This window comes from Haliotis asinina, chromosome 14 (genome assembly GCF_037392515.1).
Source record: "Haliotis asinina isolate JCU_RB_2024 chromosome 14, JCU_Hal_asi_v2, whole genome shotgun sequence".
In the NCBI taxonomy this organism is placed as follows: Eukaryota; Metazoa; Mollusca; class Gastropoda; order Lepetellida; family Haliotidae; genus Haliotis; species Haliotis asinina.
Genome location: NC_090293.1, coordinates 26,048,646 through 26,073,943, shown reverse-complemented (window position 1 = coordinate 26,073,943; position 25,298 = coordinate 26,048,646). Strand labels below are relative to the sequence as shown.

Genomic DNA, 25,298 nt, shown 5'->3' with positions numbered 1-25,298 from the left:
TAAAACTAAACTCACCTGCTTATGTGATGTTCTTTACTACTTTTCAGTTAGTATACATGTGTATGTATGCGGACATAAGTAGGTAAAAATTCACCTTTTTACAGACATTTTAAACAACGTCCTTTGAAATATGTAAATATATTAGGTATTATGTTGTTTTTTTTAACTGAGTTAAAGACAGGAGGAGATGTGGGGTCAGACATCCTGTAGTTTGAAGGAAACTTGCATGTGTATAACACAGCTGTTTACTGGTGGGCATCTATGGAGATATTATAATGGTAATAAGAAAGCTACATTACTGTGGAGAAGCCATGTGGCTACACTGTATTGATTCATGACAGTAATGGTTATACAATGAGGCTGAAAATTGGAAACCCAAGCTTTTGTTGCCTAGGAGAAGGGCTTCTATTTGGCACGTTGCTACAAGGACTGGCATACATATGCCTAGGTTATTGCTCTCTAGGGGAGGAGATTTTGGGGATGTTGAATAAAAGCGTTAGAAGTACATTGTAGGTCGGGAACAGTCTATTTAAAATTATGTTTTGAAGCGGAAATATGTTGAGGGAAGGTGGAAAATGTCATCCACTAAGATTTTGATAAACATTTGGAGGGTTCACTGTTGAGTGAATATTTTGGGGTTCGTTTCCAGTTGAATCAGTTCTTTTTATTTTCTCATGAATTAAATATTTGCAGTTTATAATGTTATACTCCCTCTATTATTTTGCTATCAATGATTCATTAGTATTCTGTTTTTTTTACCTTTTGATGCCTTTGAATGATTATGTTCGCTAAGGACACATTTTGAGCTGGACAGTGTCACATGAATTAACAAAGTCAAGAACGAGAGATGTTAAAATCAATTGCTATAATAATATTGTTAATAATTTTACTGACTTATTAAGTTCCATGTGTATCTTGTGATTGTCAAGTACTGTTCGATACAGATAAATCACACTTAAGTCCCTTACAGTGCTTGAATTGTCCTTGACTTCACAGGGTATCAGATTAGTGTTCCTCATAAGCATGGTAAGGTTGGGAAATAGTTTATTTCATATTCTTCTTTTGAAACAATGTATACTACCTGCCTGACAGAATTTTCATTATTTTTCTTGAATATAAATAACATATTGATATGATTCCCCTTTTGATTGATCATGCTGAATCTGGAGAACAGAAAATCTTCCTTTGGTCCTCATTAACCTACAAAGCAGACAAGCAGACCCGAAAGGGTAGAAAATGAGATCCTCCTGTTCTTCTACCCTTGTATTTGCCAGCAGTGTTAAAGGAATATATAATATGCGGTGAGATAGCATGGAAGGTTTTACATTTGTTCTATTCAGAACAAATTGACAGAAAAAAGCATTTCACCAGGTCGGTGTTCCATAAGGCAATCTTTAAATACTAGGATTATCTTAAGTCTTGTTAAATTAAGTGTGTTGCAGTGGTCATAGCTCAGAAACTGCTTTGTTGAAGGGCCATGGTACAGAATGAAGAAGCCATGGTTGTCATTATGTGTTATTTGTGCTGTGGAGGCTTAGTTTAGATTGTATCTGAGTCTGCTGGGCATTCTAAACTGTTATTTAGCTGTCAACCCATCATTACAGCATTGTTTGGTTATGTGTCTGGGCCATTCTACTCACTTGGCAGTAGGACACGTGACTGGGACCCTTTGTCTCACCTGACAGTAGTACACATACATGGGTCTTTCAATTCACTTGGCAGTAGGACACATGGCTGGGGCCCTTCTACTCACCTGACAGTAGTACACATACATGGGTCATTCAATTCACTTGGCAGTAGGACACATGGCTGGGGCCCTTCTACTCACCTGACAGTAGTACACATACATAGGTCATTCAGTTCACTTGGCAATAGCACACATGGCTTGGGCCCTTCTACTCACCTGACAGTAGTACATATACATGGGCCATTAGTACACATACATGGGCCATTCTATTCACTTGGCAGTAGGACACATGACTGGGGCCCTTCTATTCACCTGACAGTAGTACACATATATGGGCCATTCTATTCACTTGGCAGTAGGACACATGGCTAGGTCATTCTACTCACTTGGCAGTAGGACATGTGACTGGGTCCCTTCTTCTCACCTGGCAGTAGAACACATACATGGGCCATTCTATTCACTTGGCAGTAGCGCACATGGCTAGGTCATTCTACTCACTTGACAGCAGGACACATGTCTGGGACCCTTCTACTTACCTGGCAGTAGGTCACATTGCTGATTTATTCTCTTGGCAGTAGAGCATATGACTGGCCCATTCTACTCTCTTAGCAGTAGAGCATATGACTGGCCCCTTCTACTCACTTGGCAGTAGTACACATGGCTGGCCCCTTCTACTCACTTGGCAGTAGTACACATGGCTGGGCCCTTCTACTCACTTGGCAGTAGTACACATGGCTGGGCCCTTTTACTCACTTGGCAGTAGTACACATGGCTGGGCCCTTCTATTCGCTTGGCAGTAGTACACATGGCTGGGCCCTTCTACTCACTTGGCAGTAGGACACATGGCTATGCCATTCTACTCACTTGGCAGTAGGACACACGTAGACATAAATATCTCACTACTTGTGATCATCGAACTCTGCGATCACTGACATTTTGTTCACAGGTCCATTAAATCTGTATGAATATAGGTTTTTGATAGCCTCCATATACTGGCTCCAAATTTCTATGCTGTTTACACCTATTGTGTAGACTGTATAGTTGGTATGTGACCCACTGATCAGACTGCCATGGTGTTGTGACCTTATTTAAGAGGGCTTGACGCTATTGTGTGTTAGCTTGGTGCATATCTACCTTCAGTTACGTACTGTATTGAACAAATAAAGATTATGGGATCCCATGAATGAGAAAGTTGTGCTCTTGCATACATTGGAAAGAAAGAGACCATTGAAACCTTTGTACAAGCAAAGGTGAAAAAGTCTGCTCTAGGTTGTTATTCAGCATCACTGTTATGTTGTATATGGTTATATATGGTATATGCTGGTTATGGCATGTATTGTATGTTTTTATTTGTTTGCATTTACGCTTGGTAAATATTTTATGAGAGTAAATGTCAATACAAGAATTATAAACAGTCATATTGCTGTTTTTAGTATCAGGACCAGAGACCAGAATATTCTGTTCCACCTTACTCAGTATGCTGTGTCCAAAATTAGCAATTTCAGATTTTGATCTCCATCTCAAATGGCTCCTTTTCAGTTTAAATGAAGTTGTTTGTTTCAATATCAGGATTATATGTTTTCAGGGACTAAGCATTAGTTTACGCTAGACTATGTGCTTGAAATGTTCAGAGCGAAATGGATTACTAACATCAGGTACCTCTTGAAAGCTGACCAACGTAGGTTACTGCAGTGATGTGGCTTTGCTCAATTTGTGCCTATTTATCGGATGGCCTCATCAATCATCTTCACCACCAACCAGTTGGTCTGGTGACAGCAAAATCATTTACAGGCCCCTTTGATGTAGCTTATGTAATTAGGATGCAGAGTACTGTAACTGCATTGCGATAGATAGTGCCAAATGAGATCAAAGCATCACGCTGGATATGATAGCTGACTACCATTGAAGTGTTAGAATGCATATAAGCATTGAGGATTTAAAATACAATCAAAGGAATAATTTGGCTCATAACGTCAGTCTGAAGTGACATATCCTTCTCTTGCAATTGTTCACGTAACGTAATATTGAACTCTTTATGCTTCCACTCGACCTGACTTGTGGACAAACAAGTGCAACGGACTCATGTATTTGAAAAGATTCTTTAAATGTTTTCATTAAAACATCTGACATAGGTTCTGCCATGGCTCATAAGCAAACAGTGGGTGTGCGTATTAGCCACTAGTCTGTTTTCCTGCCAATCCAAGTTAATACCCGGCAGGGAGGACTATTCTCACCAACTGTTTTGTTATGTATCAGCTTGCTCCATACCATGCAATGTTTCCACTGAACATATTTACTCAGGATTTACTTCAATTCATCGTGGGTGGGGCGCTTGATTTAGTTTGGCGGACTCGCTTACCCTGTTCTGTCCCTCTCCCTTTCTTTCCTGATCCTATTGCAAAATATGACCTGGCGGCCTGTCCTTTTATCTATTGAAACTCAATAGCTTCAGTAATTTAGGCAGGGTTTCGTGGAACTATGTCTCTGAATGCAATGATCCTTTGCTTGTAATAATTTGTAGTGTTTGTATGTCATGGATTATCACTATAAGGATTTGTATGGGTCATGTTACAGAGCAGTGCAGTGTTTAAACCATGTGTTGTCAATGACACAAATAACATTTATAGTAAAACGTGATGTAGATGTACATTTGTGGTATTGTTGACTCAGTGTTGTAGCTTCGTAGGGTATCAGTGTACAGATCTTGTTTGCAGAATATATTATTGGGAAATGAGAACTGTACTGTAAATATTCTTAATGCCATTGACAAGGTCTCCAGTTTTGGGTAGCCTTTGCACCCATGTTATATTGTGATTGGTAATTAATTGTAAGTATTAGGGTTTGGATCGATAAGGACTGATAAGTGGATGTCCCCCAAGTAGGACTAGGTACCCCAGGGACTACCCAGACCTGTGGCTGTGATATATTGTTCTTTGACAATAACTGTCTCTGTCTGTGATCAGAGTAGAGGGGCTAAATTTCATATTCCTTCTGACTTTGATGTTATTAAGTAAAGATAATTTAGCTGAAGTCAGCTTTAGTGCATTATGCATCATCTGATGGTTATATTAAATATATTGTTCCTGAGTAGTTTTTGACTATTCTGGTGGAACAATTTACAGTTGTTACAAGGTGTACAATGGATACAGTAGATCAGGTACTTGGTAGTTTGGTTTCTAAGCTGTAAATCTGAAACCCCCAAACCCTAGTTAAACACAGTATGTAAAATGGATTCTTCATCTGCAGCTACATATGTACCTGCATGTCTTCCTTCATAATACACCATATGCAAGTCCACACGTACATTTTCAATAGTTTCTGAATTGTATGTTTATAACAAACACAAGGGGACCACTGTGGATATAAAAAATTCAAGGGGACCACTATGGATATAACAAACTCAAGGGAACCACTTTGGATATATAACAAACTGGGACCACTATGGTTATAACAAACTCAGTGGGACCACTATGGTTATAACAAACCCAAGGGGACCACTATGATTATAACAAACTCAAGGGGACCACTATGGATATAATAAACACAAAGGGACCACCGTGGATATAACAAACTCAAAGGGACCACAGTGGTTATAACAAACTCAAGGGGACCACAGTGGATATCAAACTCAAAGGAACCACTATGGTTATTACAAACTCAAGGGGACCACTATGATTATAACAAACTCAATAGGAACACTATGGATATAACAAACTCAAAGATACCACTATGGATATAACAAATTCAAGGGGACCACAATGGATATCAAACTCAAAGGGACCACTATGATTATAACAAACTCAAGGGGACCACTATGGTTATAACAAACTCAAGGGGGCGACTATGATTATAGCAAACTCAAGGGGACCTCAAAAGTGATATATATTTCTAACGTTCTTATAACACCTGTATCTATAATTGTATCAGATCAGCTCTAATATCTCCATTGTTAATTTTCAAATCGCATTGCTATTGGCAAGATTACATGCAGCCACACTCTATAATATCCGTGTCTCAAGTTTGCAAGGGTTGTATATGTTTTTATTCTTCCTTTTTCAGACTGGATCTGGAAAAACTTACACCATGGGAACAGGATTTGACGTAAACACACCTCAAGCAGAAGTAGGCATTATTCCCCGAGCTGTTGACCATCTTTTTCAAGGAATTGAATCAAGACGCAAGGCAGCTTTGGCCAATGATGAACCTCCCCCAGATTTTAGAGTCAACGCTCAGTTCATGGAGGTATGGAAACTCGAAAAGCATTTGCCTTGTTTCCTCTTGTTCAATCTTGAAGGTTGCCATTGAGCTCTCAAACAAATATGATACATATGTAGACTGCTTTCGTGGGGTAGTGGGTAGTGCATTTGCCTGTGGAGCAGAAGGTTGGTGGTTCCATCTCTGTCTAAATATGTTAAACAATGTTACAGTGGAAGCTGTCAAAACCGGCACCTGTCCAATCAAGCAAGTTGTCAACACCAGTAAAAAATCTCAGCCCCACCTGTGGCTTGTCCATTTCTCACTAGTTCTGCTATCCAGCACACTGTCTAAACCGGATATTTCTTCAGTCTCAATGAGTGCCGCTTTAGACAGATTCCACTGTACTTGTTGTTACCCTGCCTAGTGCAAGGAATGACAGGGATGGAACAAGGACTGAGTTTGTATGCTCTGCCTGATTAGGGATCTGTTTGAACTGTAGCAAGGCCTCTTATAGTGGGCTAGCAGTTAGTTCCAGCAGTAGTCTTGACGAGTTCAAGCTCATGCGCATTTGCAATAACTGAAGTTGTGTCCTTTTACCATTCTAGCATAGATTACTTCTACCCCTTCTTTAGTTTTATTGATTGCCGCTGTAAGTTATTCAGTTGTTTTGTTGCAACAACTGTTTTCTGTCCATAAATGGATGAAGTCTGCTTTTGCTATAACAGCACACCATCTAAGCAAAAATACATCATGTTTGTTCTTGTAAATAGCTATAGGTAAGTTGCGTTCAACCTGTTTTGTTTTGGGCAGCTGCTTGACTCCTTCGTTGACGACAGGGAGTTGTTAGTAAACACAGACCAGATATGATTGTGAGGTAAATAGCATAAACTGCCATAGCAGGGAAGAGATACATAGCCTGGTGTCCCTGTCTTGGTATGGCTGGAATATTGCTTTAAACAGGATAGAATCCTTCTCCCAATCACAATAATTAAATTGCCACATGAAACGGTAGCATTGATATGCTCCAAGGCTGGATTTATGATGCTGAAGTGTTTTTGGCAGTGTAATTATCTGTGTGGTTACACAGAGTTTCACAGTGCTTGAAGAAGAAAGCTTATGTCCTCCAAGATGACAAAGCACTTTTGGGTAATTTTTTTCTCATGAAATTGGTTTTGAAGGAAGCTTAGTCCTTTTGACATATACCTAGGTGTAAATGTGAAAATCACATACCTATAAGCAAACCTTTCTCATTTCTTGTCTTCACTGTTAGTCAGTTATTGTTCTTGTGAGAATGTCCTTTGCATAACCTAGAGTTAAGAAATCCTAAGTTTGGAATATTACAGCAAACACATTCTTTCATTTCTAACTCTTTAAGTATTTCTTTGGCTCGCTTCCATCCATATGTGCAGGGAATTATTGAACTGATTTCAATTTTATGCAGGGTATTGATATGCTTACCTTCACTCACATGTGAAATATGGTGTGTATGAAATAAAAATTGACTAGAATATTTTATGGCAAAATTCTACCATATTTTCTAAGATGTCCTGCCTTCTCAACAACTGTTTAAAATCTGCAGCCTGCTTTCCACTATTGAATTGTAGTAAAAGATAAATGATTTACAGCCAGTCAATGTGTTACTCATTGTGGACAGATGAGTGGTTGGGTGTTGGTGTAGCAGCTGTCCTATAATCAGTAGATGTGGTCCCAGGGTATCAGGTACATCCAAACACTAGGCTGGGGGATGAAACTCATCTAGTCCCAGGTGAACACCTGGATGTATCTGAAACTCAGTCACAGTCCTGTTTGATCACATATAGGTATCAGAATATATTCCAACTTGTGAAAGTAAAATTGTTTTTGAAAGGAGCTGGTGTTACACTGGGTTTGAGCTTGTGTTACACTGGGATTGAGATTGGTGCTCCATTTTGCTGCAGTCAATGAGACACTGTTGTTTCTTTATAACAATTTGTAAAAGATCAGCAATCTGCTTATTCCTTTCTCTGTAGAAACAAGTGATAATTATACTAACAGTTGAGCATACTGATATGGTTTGCTAGAGTTTTGTAACTAACTGTAAGGCAGTATATGAAATAAGACATATTCGACCACCCGAGAAAGGCTCGATTTCTGACGGACAGTCTACTTTCACAACTCAGTAACCCAGACTTATGGTCAGGTGCAAATTTTAGATGTTCCATACATCTGAGCGAATTCTTGGTGTCTGGTGTGGTTAAATCCGTATTGGGCAGGTAATATTTTGAAGTTACCAACCCTGATTTCATACCCTGGTGCAATTCCAATGTGTAACTGTACAATACTTGATAAGAACATTCTGAGTAAGGCACTGAATTATGGAACTTGAGGATTCCCATAGGACTTAAATATTTCCATAAACACTTTCCTGTTGATCCCTGAAATTTCTTGTGGACGAAACTGATTTATTTGCAGACCTGACTGAAACTATGTCAACTTAGGTAAACTTACTCATGTCAACATCATGCTCATTTGGTATTATCCATTTCTGTAAACATCTTATTGTGAAAAAGCAAAAAGTGAAACGTTTTATACTTGTCCTTACCAGTGATGAGTTCTGAATTTGTTCACCGTGGTTCAGTTCCAGTTTTAATTATGACTGCCAACATTTTTATATTTGTGACCATTGCTCAGTTATTCTGTTCAAAAGGTGTGTGCATGTAAATGTAAGGTTGTGTGTGTGCATTTTAAGGTGCATGTTCGATTGATTTCCCCACGAGTACAATGTGTGAAACCTATTTCTAGTGTCCTTTGCTGTGATATGCAGGAATGTTACAATCACTCACTCACTCAACATTTGTGATGACATTAGCTTCATTTCATAGCAATAAAATATCTTTTTTCATAAAATATTAGGATGTCAATACTAGACATCAATCAATTTTAAGATCAATTTGATCACTTTTTAAGGACCAATTTTAGAGTTAAGTGGTTGGTGTTAAAGGCATTTTGTAGACAACTGCAAACATCATTTTCAGTAGAGCTGCCCTTCTGAGGCGGTGCATGTGTAGATAACGGAGATCCTTTCAATTTGACACATCTGTTGCAAGAGACAGTGACCTTTCGATAGACAGTGAGTCGAGGCTTGTATCTGTGGCAGATTGTCACTTTCACCAAGACACAATTATTGATAGGGATATACAATGGGCATGGTTCAGACTGTGGAGCACAGTCCCTATTGACCAGCTACATCCCATTTTGATTTTTCTTTGTGGAATGATGGTGCAAATACGAATGCCATTGAATTTTAAGTTTAGAATAGATTGGGAAAGAGTTAAGATACAAAAACCAGTTTATGAAACAGTTTTCTGTTGTTAGGATATTCTTGTATGTAGTGCCTTAAGCAGGTCTGTCAAGGTGGATAAATGTAGGCACACATATAAAGACATATATCATTATTTTTGTTATTATGTAATGCTAATGAGCATTTGAAAGATTATTTTGTTTTTTTATAAACAAATGTTTGAAAGAAAACATCAATAAATGTACCAATGATTACATGTTGATTATCCTCATGGCCTGGTAAGTTTTGGTGGAAAACACTTTCGGTTTTTGTTAATCCAAGTGTGTGATGTTATGTTCAATTTTAGGTTTTGTCTTTTACACTACTTCAAATTTGTTCTCTGGCAGTCTGTTTGCAATCCATGATTTTATGTCATAAATTGTCCTTAAAAGGCGTCATGACCACACCTTTAAATGCTCCTCCTTGTGTTGACAAGCCATTGCACTTCCTCTACATGCATCATCTCTCAACAGTGAATGAATGCTCTCACATACTTAGAACAGTAAAACCACTTTATGTGGCTGTGGAGTTTGTGGTTATTGCCTGGAGCTCGTACAGCAGGACACAACCACAATCTTTATTGAAACAACTAGCCGAAAAATGCTCTTAATCAATGTCCCAGAGATATCTGTGTGAGTTCTTGGTGATGTAGTTGCTGACCTTTCCCAGACCCAGATGTAGGATCTGGAGATTGGACAGTCAAGAGATGCACGTCTGCTTGGCTAGGAATGGGCGAGGTGTGATACAGGGACTGGAGGGTGTATAGGAGATAAATATACTGTTTGGTTGAGGTAGTCAGTATGCAAGCTGTCATACAGGGACTGGAGGGTGTATAGGAGATAAATATACTGTTAGGTTGAGGTTGTCAGTATACAAGCTGTGATACAGGGACTGGAGGGTGTATAGGAGATAAATATACTGTTTGGTTGAGGTAGTCAGTATGCAAGCTGTGATACAGGGACTGGAGGGATGTACAGGAGAGACATATTAGGGCTCCAGATAATTTTTCAACTTAAGGAGTATGTACTTCATATTTTGTACATTTTGAATACTGAATGCAATGGAGTACCAGTAATCTTGTGTTTCATTTCATAAATCCACCACAGCATTGCTACTCTTGTGGCATCATGTGTTTGAACCTGAAAAAATAAAGCAGAAAGTTTTGAGATAAATACACTTGTAAATGATTCCAAAAATATACACCCTTACAGTTGTGTATGTCTGCTTCATTTACAAAGTTGTTCCATACAGTTTGGTGCATATTTTGTATTGTACTTACTCCGGTATGGCATATATATATATATATATATAGTTTTGAGACCTTAGATTTGTGAGAGCTTTGTTAGGTAGTATCTTGTGATACTAAACACTGTAGGTAATATGAGAATAATTGAAAAACGATTTTTTTAAGTAAGAGAAATACATTGGTTCAGCCCTGGGAGATTGCTATGTGACGGGCAGTCTTTGTTGGTCCACTTGTGACACAACACATTTGAACCAAAACTGCTTTGTACAGCTGACATTGAATCATGTAAAGCATTTTTAACTTGCCAACACATTGGGAAAATTTCAGTTACTGCTAAAGAAGTTAAAGATTTCCAAGTCATATTTTTTGCTTGAACCATACCTTTCATGTAAACTGCAAAAATTCATTATAATAAATGATGCATTTTACTGCCTAATTCGTTTCTTTTTTATTGTAATTTTGAGGGTTTAAATTTGAAATTAGACTGTTTCCATTGATTCCTTTTTCGTGAACCTCATACATATTTTAAACTTCAAAGACAGTGATGGCCTACTGATCTAGAAGAGAACAAACTCAACTGGATATCAAGGATTCAATATTGATGGGATTTAAAGCTTATATGAACCAAACTCTCTGAAATATTAGTGGCAACAGTTTAGATTTGATGAAGATGCTTCGACTCTACTACAGCAGCTCCAGAGTCTAATGTCACATATCCTAAAGTGAAATGCGGTTCTGTTTTAGTTGTATCTAAGAGGATTGCTAGTGTATTTCCCTCCTGTGGTAAAGGTTAGGTGGTAGCACATGTCACAGGTTGCACGAACAGGTTAACTGTAATAGCTCTCATCCGCAGACTGGTTGCCTGGTAATGACTCTAAATGCCAATCTAGTCACCACAGTGCAAAGAAGGCCATTCTGCTGGAGACAGGAAAACGATGATAGTTTTTCTCACTAGCTTAGGTAGGCCTTGCAATGAGGGCAATGGCTTGTGTGATAACATAATTGTGTAATGACTTGAATATATCATACATGCATGATATGAGAATCATATTTCAGCAAGCTGTTTACTTCTGGATTGAAATGTAAGCGTACTTGCAATAGATATACTGACTTAATTTGATGCCACATGTACTAAAATTATTGTTTGCAAGTATTTGTTTTGTCTTCCATCTTTCTATGAAAATACAAAAAGTACAATGATTTTGGATCAGATCTATCTTAAACAGACTCACAGACTTTCGAGATGATTTATCATGTTGAAATGATAAAGTTGTAAAGGGACAGTAGGGTAGCCTAGTGGTTAAAGGATTCACTTGTCATAGCGAAGATACGTGTTTGATACCCCACATGGGTGCAGTGTGTGAAGCCCATTTCTGGTGTCTGCTGTTGTGATATTGCTGAAAGTGGTGTAAAACTATACTCATTCACTTTCTCTGTAGAAAAATGACTGATTTTTTAACACTTTGTTACAACATACATGAAGAAAATAAAGGAGTCTCTGACTAAGGTATAGAACACTTTAAATCAGACTGCATACGTTCCAACCACAAGGACTCACTGATAGGACTGTAGGCTGAAATATCCCTTTAGGCTCCTTTTTTAAGTAAATGAGGATGGGATAATGTCAGTATTTCATTTGATTGATCTTGTGTTTTTCCTTAACAGCATAAATCTTTCCATTCTGAATACATATAGTACCATATGATTTGGAAATGTTTTTTTCTAGTGAGACTAATCCCACAATAACAATTGCTCATTCTGTCAGTCATAGGTTTTCGTAAGTCATGCTAGATTAGTTACAAGCTTTAAATCATATGGTTTGGCTGTACTTTCTCTTTTATAAATTATGTATTAAACCAAGTAATTGTTTTTCTGTAAAAGAAAAAAGTGCACAATGTTGTTAGAATGCTAAAGAGTGCATCTTGTTTCACAAAGAAGACCATTAAAGTTGTGTACATCTACTTCTATTTTTCGTATACTGTAACTGTCTTATTTCCGCGCCTTTAAATTTTCACGAGTGATGGTCACTAAACCTTTTTGCGCCTTCTTATTTTCGCGTGGAGATTTTGTTACAGGGGCGTCTCTGAATGTTTTTACATGACATGCAGGTGCATGACCATTGAGCTGTTATAAAATAAACAGATTTGCGAAGTGATCTAACAACAAATTCATTTAATTGATTTCAGAATTAATCCTTTTTAATTAGGTGTTAGAGCAATGAAAATAGAACATGATTGAGCTGTGTTAATCCAGATTAGCCCAGTGGTGACATGTGATTGAGCAATGATACCTGTATTGTTTTTGTGTTATTGACTTACCTGAATAGAGTGTATGATATAGTCTGGTTCATAATTATTGAGAATTTTTCTTCTTACTTTGAGCTATCCTAACACCTCAACTGATTCACTGATACTTAAAACTAAGTAATGGTATAAGGGAGGTAACTCATCTCGGCCTACTGAGTATAGTACAATTAGAGTTACCTCCCCTGAATTTGTAGCAGACGTCATTTTCCTCAGCACTGGCAACAATGTCTGCTGAAGATAAAAGAAGGTTGATTTTTTAGTTGTGTAATCAAGGAATTGATGATGTAAATACATTGGCAGAGAGAACAGGAACTCCTCTTTCTACTGTGTATAGGATTAGGAAGAATTTTAAAGAGGGAAAGGATTTGGGGCACCAGAAAGGAGCAGGGAGCCTCAGAAAATTGGACTTTTCAGATCGCGTCCGGCTGGGAATTTTAGCGTCTAAAAAGCAAAGGGCAAGCATCTCCAACATCAGGTATGAAATGATAGAAAGGGGATCAACAGTTGTATCAAAATCTACAGTTAGAAGAAATTTGATTGATCTTGGATGGGAGAAAAAGACTGGAATTCCTTCTCCTCTCATGAAACAAGAACATAAAGACAGGCGTGTTGAGTGGTGTTTGGCACATGAAAACTTTGACTGGGAAAATGTGATTTTTACTGATGAAAGCTCAATATGGGTATATCCCAATAATGTGAAAATATGGACAAAGTCTGCGTCAGCACCGTTGTATCGACGACCTAAATACAGCCCAAAGTTTCATGTATGGGGAGGGATATCCTTATTAGGAACGACCCCGCTGTGTGTGTTTGAGGGAAATCTGACAAGTCAACGCTACACTAACATATTAGATAATTTTCTCCTTCCAAGTGCACATGTGTTTTATGGAAATGACTGGATTTTGCAGCAAGATAATGTTCCTAAACACACCGCAAAACATGCCAAGCAGTGGTTTCAGGAGAAAAATGTGACTGCATTACCATTTCCTGCATATAGTCCTGACTTAAATCCCATTGAGAACATTTGGGGGATGATGAAGGAATGTGTGAATCAAAAGGGGTTGACAAAAATTGAAGACATGAAGAGAGAAGTGGTCCGATACTGGGACAGCATAACTCACGAAACACTAACCTCTCTGATAGGAAGTATGCCTACCCGTCTTAGACTGTGCCGTGAAGCTCAAGGAGACTTGATAAAATATTAAATTGTTACTTACACAACATGAAAAGGTCAGTTCACTTTCACAATACATTCAATTTTATCTGATTTGTTCTCGTTTAATAATATGAAATGCTTTAGCTATTCTCAATAATTTTGAACCATACTGTATATCTGTATTATCACATGTTTTTATTCTCGCGTCATGAAGTCTGACGCGAAGTTCGCGAAAATTAAACAGTTGCGAAAATTTGGCTGTTTACAGTAATATGACCAAGTATCCCAGTGTTGACTCATGTTATGAGTCACACAAATAAAAGGGTAACTTACTGATGATAGAAAAGAGTAACTATTAAGGGCACTGTAACAGTGCAAGTCTTAGGACAGAGTTGCTCTGACTCAGGTGAGTTAAATCTGTAACTCTGGTGATGTGAAAACCGTTGTCCAGGAAATTGGCAACAGAAATGTTTCCATCTGCAGTCCCAAATAGAACTGAATGTCATCAGAGAGTCAGATTTAGAAAACTTGGCAAAGGTGTGAGTCTAATTGTAGCAAGTTTCCAATGTGTGTTTGCAGATCTGTAGGAAGTGCTTGTATTCTTAATGGGTCCTGCCAAAAGACTCTATCTTTGATAACATCTCAAGTGAAATACCACAAAGACATTTAATCCCTGTCATCCCATGTAGTCAGCCATGCAGTGTGCTTTTTAGTTGCATTTGTAATGAAAACTGATCATGAAAATTTTTTGTTTTATGATATATAATCCAAACATTTTCAAAGCTGGGTCCAAAATGCACCCGAGAAAGTCATTCAGGAAATTAATTTGTGTTGTTTTTTTAAAAATGGAACTGCATACGCTTTGTTGTTAGTGGTACTGCGAGTTGGGATTGGTGTCCAGAATCAGTGCCTTTTGTAGTTTGTTATTTGTTTGCAGTTAAACTCCATTCACAGCAATATTGTAAGCGTGTGGCAATGGCTTTTTAAAAAAAATGGAATCTAGACCAGTTATCAACATTATATATAAACATTCATCTATGCAACTAGGATGTGCTAATAAGGGTCAACCAAGTCAACGAGCCTGACCAGCTGATGCCATTAGTTACCTCTTATGGCAAGCATGGGTTACTGAAGACCAATTCACAGGTTCAGAGGTTACTGATGGTCAGGCTCAATGACTTGGTTGATGATGTGAGGAATCTAACTCAGCACTCAACGGCTGAAAAATGCCTTGTATGGAATAGCGATGTCCTCAGTCTTGGTTTCATTGCGTGAAAAACAGTGATTGATCTGTGAATTCCTCGAGAATGACAAAGTTGTCTACATATGATATGAACAACCTCTAGATATTCAAAGATTTTATCTAAAATCATCACACAGTGTTTGTCTGTGTTTTTGAGAGTGTTCTGTGTTGGATGTTTCATATCCGCTGTTATGTGCAAACTTGAAGGACATAGCTATTAACTGTTAGATCAATGTGTTGTGGCAATAGACTGTAAGACCATTGGTCTCCAAAACCCACAGAAGTTGAGCTCATTTTTGATTTAGGTATTTCTAGTATTCCTAAATGCATGAAGTAGCTTCAGCACTGATTTAGTGTCCATCTTGTTATGAAGACCTATTGTCTTCCTCCATCTTGGTCTTGCAGTATTCAAAATGCATTATCTTACTTCTCACATAAATGTCACTTTCTGATTGGCTGAGTGCTTTCCTTTTATTTTCAATGGGCCCTGCTTACAAGTGAGTAAATTTTCTATGTACTTAACAGGGAATGCCAAACTCATGTGGTCTTTATGGTAGTAATTCTTTATCTCTAATAACATTGAATCTTGTATGATGTGTGGAAGTAACCCATGTTTTGCAAATGCAGATCAATGGAAGAGAGATACCTCTAAATCTGTTTTTCTTGTTGTCTGCAAAATCTAGCAATGTCAACAAAAAGTTTTGTACCTGTGCCTTAAACAATTAAAAATTAACACAATCATTGAGGTGTTCAATAAGTTAAATATGTTTCAAACTGTGGGCATTTAAACAGCTGTATAGCATGCATTAGACATCCCTCCCAGTTCTAGTTGAGTTAAAGAAGGATCACAAAATTATGGGCGTCATATGTAGATGGTATAATTTCTACTATTCTTTCTTCAAATCTCTTGAGGCAGTTCAAAGAGCTGGTGCATTTCATGCTATTCCCGTATGAGAATTCCTCTGACATGGAGAACTATTGAAAACTGTCTTGGGAAAACCTGTTCATTAAAGATCTATAGTTATATACTGGATAGTCGCATATTTTATCCAGTTACTCCTTATCAGCTGACCGCTGATCCAAAATGTACCATCTGTAATGGTTCTTCAGAATTATCAATACAGGAATGTCTATGACGTCAGTGGAGTTACTTTTGTCGACATGTTTTTTGAGCTACCTGAGACTAGAGTCATGTTGACTGGTTGTACCTCAACAGGTGTTTATCACACCCCACTTACCTCCCCTTGATTGCCAGCTACCTGTACTTTGACATGTGCGTTGTGTTTGCCAACCTCCAGGAATAGCCCCACATCTGATGCTCCCTCTTCTGTCTGTCTGGGTCTCCTACTCTGCAATAACAACACTGGGCAACTGAGCTGGATTCAATCAAAAAACTACGTAACCCGAATGTCAAAGGTTCACACACCAATGTGCAAGACTAGCAGAAATAGCCTGTGTGTGTTTGTTGTAAAAATGTTAGGAATTGAATTGAGTCGAGAAGATGCAAATAACATCAAATGTCTTGCTAACATCAGCTGGGTTGGATCAAAAAACAACTATCTACGTACAGTTCATATATGGCTGAATGAAGCAGGTTTCTTCCTTGCTGTGGGTTAGTAGGGTGGGATGTCTCTCAGATTGTGTGTGAGAGAGAATAAACCCCAAGGGACAGAGGGCAGCAGAAAGGGAAATGGGTCTAAGCTTGGTCTTATTGTGCTGTCTGCAAACTAACTGAAGACTCATGATTTGAAATGTTCTCTTAGAATCAGATTTTTTACATATTTTACACAAAACTGATCATTGATTCTTGTTTTAATGCAAAAACAGACTTTGAAAAAGTAGAAATGAAGTCTTATTTTTTAATACAAACTTCTTTATTGTCTGTAATGGCAGTTCAGGGTAAATTCTTTCCCTATTGTTAGATGAATGTGTTGAAGTAACCTTGAAATGTTGTTCCAAGCAATAAATTAGTTATCTGTGGGTTTTATGTCTTCGGAGCTTCTTGCCCCTTCATCAAGTAAATGCTTCCCCTGACACAGAAACGAGAAGTATCCCTGAACATCATTACAAAATGTAAAGAAATTGTTGTCCAGAAAACCTTCATGTCTTTGTGTTCTTTAAACTTGTAAGTGCCAGTAAAAGACTTTAGCTTTCATCTCTTGAAGTAAGATAACATTGATTTGGCTTTTTTTGTATACTATACAATTCATGACAGAATAGCTTGTGCTGACTGTTGTATTGCTCTTCCTTAAACATGAAGCCATGTGTCGGGATGTGCAGTGTTTCTTGTATAACTTAATATGAAGTACTAATGAATATTAATCACAGTGTTTGTGAAATATAGGGCATTGCATTTATTCACAGTCATGCCCATAGTTGTCTTGTTGGTTTATACATCTGATAGGTCTACCGGTAATAGAAAGTATGTGGTATTCAGAAACTAGCTGCTGATACTGTGATGGAAGAAGCAAAAATATTTGTGACAAGATTCCTGTACATTATGTATATCATGTGTCTGTTATGCTTGGTGACATACTACGCAGTGTGGTAGGATTATGAAGGATTATCAAATACAGGTCAATACCAAATTGACACATGAAAGAACATAATTGCTGTGAAGTAACAGGGGTATATAGCGTTCATTCCGTCCGTCACTATTCATGGCTTTTCTTTGTGTCATATGTACCAATTGCAATATGTGGTTTATTCTCTGTATCTAGATTAGTTATTTCCATGTGATTTATTTTCTGTATCTACATGGGTTGTTTTGTTCATGTCATAAGTACAAATATAGTTCTCATTGATTCTAAATAGTAAATTTCTTCATTTTATATATGCAAATAAAGGTGCACATCTAACATGTATATACAGTTTACTAGAGTCAAGGAGAAAGTTTTGTGAGCTGCTGATCCTTATCACATACACATCAATATCAGTCATTTCCGTGTCCCCAGTGGGAAGTGGGGTTATTGGAGCTGTGCTCACTTCTACGCTTGTTCATACTTGTAATATTGAAATTACAAATCTTGCAAATGTCTTGTGAATACCCATCATAAGTGATGTTTGACAGAGTTAATGTGTTGCCAAATAGATAGTGATTAAAAATACTCTATGTAATTAGAGATCCTTGTTTTACTCAATATCAGAAGCTGAATATGATTAAAAGGATGCCGTTTGGATTAATTGTCATGGATTTAAGCACTGATAATGCAAATTATGGCATCATCGTAATTTAGATATTGGAGTTTCATTCAAGAAATTTATGATTGAAGTGTTTGTTATGTGCAGTTATAATTTGAATTTCCTAACTGCACAAAACTGTTGTGAAGAGATGGACAGACAATGCAGGGAGCGTTTTTTGCATTCCTTTTGAGGCATGAGTGTTTGGACATCATCCAGAAGGAAATTATGACTGTCCATAGGGGAAACCTCTTACTATGATACTATGTGTAGCAGTTGATATAACAGCAAAGGTATCATATGATGCGGTGTGTGAGGTAGAAGTAAGATGATTGAGACTTCAGAGACACTTTCTATCTCATGTTTGTGTGTGGAGAGACCATCCATGAAACACGCACAGGTAACATGATACCTGTCACTTGAAGGTGAGGGAGGATAGGGCCTAGAAGTCATTTTCCTCTCCATAGATATGATCACTTTCTCTGTCGATCAGTACAGGGAAACACAACTGCAGTGCCTGAAGGTGTTAGAACCCTCAGGAATGACACCTCCTGCTCGCTTTGATGTATTAATGAGATGGCACATGCCTGCCACGTTTGTTTACATTCGGTAACCCGCAGAAATGTTGGCGAGTTTGGAGAGAAAGCCCATGGTTTGCCTTGATCAGTACATTCTATTTCACATGTAGTTGAGATAAGGAGAGGTATGCATGTTAGATTTACTGTTTGATTTATTTGTTGTGCAGTGAACAATGTATGTTTGAAGCTTACCTAGAGTGAAGATGGATTATAGATATTCGTGTGATTGTTTGACTGAAGAAAAGGGTTTTGTTGTCTAATAAACCTCATTTATGATACAGTATTATTTGTTATCTTTTACAACTCTCTGTTCTTCATGTATAAACTTGCTATCAATGTTGAGTTGTAGAAAGAAGAAAGTTATTAATGGTAATCAGTGTTTTTCATTAACATTCAATAAAAACAACTCAACCATAAATACAGTATTTATTGTACGAAGTATCCTGCTTTCATGAACACTCTCTCCACCAAGTTCTAGATTATATCACAGAATATATTCTGATGGAAACAAACTTGGGAAAGCATATTAGTTCAAGAGTTCCTTTGTATGTTTCCTTGCAAGTCCTTGATCTGTACATATGTATGTGTTTAGTTTTCATGAATGTACTAATCTTTGTAATGTGTACTGACTGCATGGTCAGGATGCTCATGTTTAATGGACTTTGTGAAACACAAGTGTTCTATGTAACTGAGGTAACAAGATTAAAGCTGTTCTATTTAGTAAGAAGATATTTATAAATATACAATGTTATCATACATTACCTTTGATTTAATTGTTTTGAAGTTGCAAATAAATATGGCTTTTGGAACTGTTTCAGTGAAGGTTTTGTGATGCTTACAAAGAATGCATGGTCATAGATTATAAACAACAGTATGTTATTTATCTGTTGCAAATTTTGAGCATTCCTTGATGAAACAGCTAATGTCTCACCCACAGCCATAACATAAAGCCATCATGCTTTACTCTTTATGATATTTCATGTTTGAAGGATGAAATCTTATGAATTATATGTGAATATCAACCCAACCCTCTCATTTCCACTTAAGGTCTGAATGATCCTGCTTTTTTAGCAGATTATGATTTTGTGATGTCCTGAATTTGGTAACATTTTCGCAGAAAAGTGAACATGTTAAATGTCCGCTATACTTTTCCAGCTTATTTAGGTAGATATTGTTACTTAGTATCCATGATGTGACTTGTAGCACTGTATGTATGTTTTTCTGTTTCAGTTATACAATGAGGAAATCCTGGATTTACTTGACACAACAAGGGATCCAGAATCACGGGTAAATACAGTCCTGGGTTTGGTTTCATGCCTAATTATGTCATTTTTATTTTGATGACGTGTTAATACCAGGGTAGATGCTTGGTCAGTATTCATTTGATTCATGTTTTCAGCCATTGTTTTGTGCTTTTGATTAGAACTCATCCCTGGACCACACTTCTCTGTGACTAGTGGACTTCTGATAATGCTGGTGTCCTTGTACTGAAAATGTTGGCCTTTGTACTGTTACCAACAGTGAATTGGGATTATTTTGAACTGAAATTGGTTTCTCTGTGTTGCCAACTTTATGGAAACCCAAGATGGCCAGGTTTTCTAAAGCAGTAAGATAGGAATACAAACCTGAGTGAACCACCCTTGTCATGACATAATAGTGCGATGATTCTCAAGATAACACTGACACACAGCTACACCACCGTCTAGTTACTTAGGGAATGTTACTTTTTCAGGTGGTTAAGTATAAACCCCACATCTATGTGCAGGTATGACTGAAAATAGTTTGTTGTAGGGCTCATTTATATTTTTTGGGCTTGGTTTATCACACTGATAACAGCACCCACAACAAGATGAATTGTTATTTGTGTAATATTCAGTTTAACTTGCGTCCTTGTTTCCTTTAGGGCCGCAAGTCTCACATCAAGATCCATGAAGATGCTGCTGGAGGGATCTATGTCGTTGGGGTCACAACTCGCACTGTCGTGTCACTTGAAGATGTAAGTTTCCTTCCGGATATTTGTTGCAATAAAAACCTATTAATCTTTTGTACAACGTGTCTTATAGGTTCGCTGGTCACGCCGTAGACAAGGATTTTATTCCCTACATGAGTATAATGTCTTAAACCCATTTGGGGTATACCCGCTGTGATATTGCTGGAATATTGCTAAAAGTGGCGTAAAACTAAACTCACTCACTCTATTAATGAATCAGATGGCCTAGCTAATAGCACTCTTACATGTTGGTTGTTGCTTCTGACATCAGTCACTGGTTTGTTATGAGCAGACTTTGTTTTTATTCTGAGAGGAGCATTAAGCCACAAACAGTGGGCTGGAAAAGAAGGTTGTCTGTCTTTAGATATGTGTTTAGTTTTTCTGACACAATTGACAATTCCTATTGTCTTGGGCAGGGATGTTGACCTTGTTAGATCATTTTGTTGGCAAAATCTTAAGGACTTTTTGAATGTTTCTTCGTGTTGAACATTGATTAAGTGAGTGGGTGATTGACAGAGTTGAGTTTTATGCCACACTCAGCAGAAATTCAGCTATATGGCGGCGGTCTGTAAATAATCGAGTCTGGTCCAGGCAATCCAGTGATCAACAACATGAGCATGGATCTGCGCAATTGGGAACCAATGACATGTGTCAACCAAATCAGAGAGCCTGACCACCTGATCCTGTTAGTCACCTCTTACAACAAGCATAGTTGCCTTTAATGGCAAGCATGGGTTGCTGAAGGCCTATTCTACACCTGACCTTCACGGGTCGAACATTGACAACACTGGTGAACAACAACTTTGATTGTCCCAACTAGGCGTCACAACAGGTCTCCTAATTGCTTCCTATGTTGACAATGTTAGATACTGCAGGACATTGTTCTTTGTAACCAGTTTTCTTATTGGTTGTTGTTTTTATTCACCAATGGGACAGGAAACAGTTTTGTAAATCTGTGATAGACTTGCAGTGCAAGATAGAGGTCAGGTCACACAGTCACTGTATCATTGCTGGACACACTCCACGTTGATGGAGTATTAATGCCAGCCTGTAGATACATGTAACATTAATTAGACCCACTGCCTGAGGAAAGAGGTGAGTTGTGGAAGTGGCTTTACCTTCAAGCACAGAAGCGTCTTACTTCCATTGATCGATCTGTCCCCTCCTGCATGTCGTCACAAAGATACACATCTAGCTGAATACCCTTGTGGCTGTTTCAGACCACTACTGGAATACTGCCAGCATTTTGATCATCAGTTTTCATCACTTCTTTCATATGTTACCGAAAGAACTGAACTTGGAGGATATTGAAGCAACTAATCAGTACTGATCAGACATTAAGGGTTGGGTCCTGTAATTAGCTGGCCCATGAGAAATGCAGATGGACAGCTTTGATACCCGTACCCATCAGGAAGGTCATCAGCTATTGAGTCCCATGCTACAATGTACAGTTGCTGATTGTGACTTCAGAGCTATTTGTCCATGCAACCCCAACCATTAGTACTGCTATCTTACAGAAATTCTATATTGATTCTCTCATATATCAGTGAGACTAAGGGACTTGATAACACTTGGGCTGCTTTCAGTACTTTGTGATGGAGGGAGCTGGAATAAATTCCTGGCATTGTTCCATTTTGCTGGCTGTTCTGTTAGTCATGTGTATATTTTGATTGCCTAAACCCATGTAAAGTGTTATTGAGAACCATGCACTGCCCCCATACCCATCAGCTTTGCAAATACACAGACTCAGAGCTGTGCCTAATTAGATATTGCTGACAACATAATATGGACTGTTTTGGAGATGCAATAGGACTTGATTACTTTGATATTGATTTGAGTGAATTTGAATCTCAGTGACACCAGTTCTTGGTTACAATGCTTAATGCTTTGATAAATGATCAAAAGACCTTACGTTACACTTGAAAAGTTATTTGAAAAGAACTGAGCTGTCATTTAGTTTCTGTTCTGTAGGTGATAAAATTGATGGTTTTACAGTGGCTGATCAGTGTCCATGACCTTGAGCTGTTTTGTCATGGCAATTTTCCAAATTTGGATGGCACTGCTGTAGGTTCCCAACAATGTGTACTCTTTGGGTTAGTATGACTTATAAACATTGTATTGCATGTACAATATCAAGTATCTGTTTAGTTCCTCATTTTGAGTCTTGCACAGACACTTAACATAAACTGAATTGATTGGATATTGACTGAATTGAATAGCTGGTTTACAAATGTACAGGATTATACAATACATTCCTTATTGTCTTTCCCTGAGTGAGCACTTCATAATGCCTTATTGGCGGTAGGGTAGCTTATTGGTTAAAGAGTCTGCTTGTCATGCCAAAGGCCTGGGTATTATTCCTCACATACTATTAGGTACAATGTGTGATGCCCATTTGTGGTGTCCCCTGCTGCAGTGTTGCTGGAATATTGCTGAAGTGGCACAAAACAGCTGCCGTCGGTAGCTGCTGCCTGTAAATTTTTCATTGCATTGAGTTGCCTTTTATTGATAAATTTGATATAATTGCAGTTAAAAACAATGTTTTGGCACATCTAGATCTAGACTTTAGCACATTGCGCATATGCAGATCAAGCCATGCCATGTGATTGGCTGATACAGACAGTCGCTCACTGCCACGCCCCGATTTCTATTTGTAGCTGTACCACGTGGTAATCATTGCGTGCTTAGTGAAAAAATGGCTTCCAGTAATAAAAAGGATCAACATACACTGACAGGGTTCTTTTCGGGAACAAATTAGATGCAAAGTCAAACATCTAATCCAGTGATTAAGGGTATGGAAAAATATGGTGATGTCTTTTTTCCAATTGTGACATGTCATAACAGCTGCGTGCCTTTTCTTTTATTTTGTCATGTTTACCTAATCAGAGAATTATCATAAAAGATATCTTAAAAAGTATAAATAGTCGCCCATTTTCCGTTATCAGAAGCTTTCCACTCACTAACTTGACACAATAGTGGAAAACACCTTCGTTTTATAAGCTTCGTATGAATAAAATGTGAACCAATTCGCTTGATGGCAGGTATCGTTCGAAAGTTGTGATTATCAACTATATGACTGTACCCTCACCAAGAGTATTTTCACAGTTGTATGAAGTGATTTCATTGGATAAAAATTGGTTTCTAATGATGCGTTTTAGAATGCGTCTGCTATAGGAATTGCGATTGGCCAAAATCAGGCATGGGGCCCAAGGCAGCCAATCATATTACAGTCATGTTGTCCTCGTAAACGAAAACTTTTAGATTTAGACCAATGTTTTGGGTAAAGTAATGGTATTTTGAAAGAATTAAGCAAGAAATCTCTATCAATATGTAAATTATGGAACCTACTGGACATATCGTGCTGCTTTATGACCTGTGACAAATATATTTCATCCACGTTTCTTAATTAAACATCATGTCTGAGCGTAAAGACTGTCACTTGTCAGTGCAGTGACTAGACTTACATTACACGATCGCTCAAAAGGATGGACAGAGTAATTTATATGTACGTTTCACAACTTTTTATGAATGCTGTTGTTGATTTTATTCATCAGTTTATTCAATTTATTTAATGACATTCTGAACACATTTATTGAATGTAGTTGGACCTCCTTGAAATCATTTTCTGATTGCCTCAGCATGTCATCGAATCAATAATTGTATTTAATGTAGGTCTAATGAACATATTTTCAAACAACAAGCAACACACAGCACACCCTGCAACACATTTAGTGACAGTATTACAGTATTAATACTGATTACTTTCTATCCGGTTCAGCCGAAATTTTCAGACGCTGTCAGCATAAGCCATCGGCAATTTTCAAAACCACCGGGACCACTGAAACCATGCTGTGTGATTAACGTCAACTATCCAGTTAACATCGTAACAGAACAGACATGGTGTTTTAACAGCTGACATGCATTTGTTCCTTTTACAGGACATGCTGACAAGGAGACATGTAATAACAGGAGAAAATGTCTGTAGAATTTTATTCAAGGCTGGTTAAAGCTGCTGTTGTATTTTCCAGACAATGAAGTGTCTCAACATTGGAGCCCTGTCCAGAGCCACTGCAAGCACCAACATGAACGTCCAGTCATCACGCTCCCACGCCATCTTCACTTTGCACATCAAGCAGCACAGAATGGTCAAGGAGGAGGTAACCGTATTTTTATGTGAATTTGTCAAGGTTCTAGTGAGGCATGGATGGACTAACTGATCATTGTTTGCTCATTTGCCTTTGATGTGTAAGGATCTGCAGATCACGTATTTGGATTCCAGTGTTGTGAGATATTATCCTTAGGGGACTTTACTATGCGGATCTTCAAAATGATAAAACATCTGCAGTCCTGGACACTCTTGCACAAAGTGATCTTAGAGCTACATTAGTTATAAATC

The 25,298-nt window shown here is 37.9% G+C and overlaps 1 protein-coding gene across 4 annotated transcripts in view; it reads left to right on the top strand.

The window, feature by feature from the left end:
* LOC137260589 (kinesin-like protein KIF21A) overlaps positions 1-25,298 on the top strand; it is a 112,365-nt gene that overhangs the window by 27,069 nt on the left and 59,998 nt on the right. For all 4 annotated transcript variants that reach the window (XM_067798180.1, XM_067798178.1, XM_067798179.1 and 1 more), the window contains exons 4-7: positions 5,747-5,929; positions 20,143-20,199; positions 20,816-20,908; positions 24,931-25,059. In XM_067798180.1, coding sequence (XP_067654281.1) covers positions 5,747-5,929; positions 20,143-20,199; positions 20,816-20,908; positions 24,931-25,059 — 462 coding nt within the window. The remainder of the gene's footprint in view (positions 1-5,746; positions 5,930-20,142; positions 20,200-20,815; positions 20,909-24,930; positions 25,060-25,298) is intronic.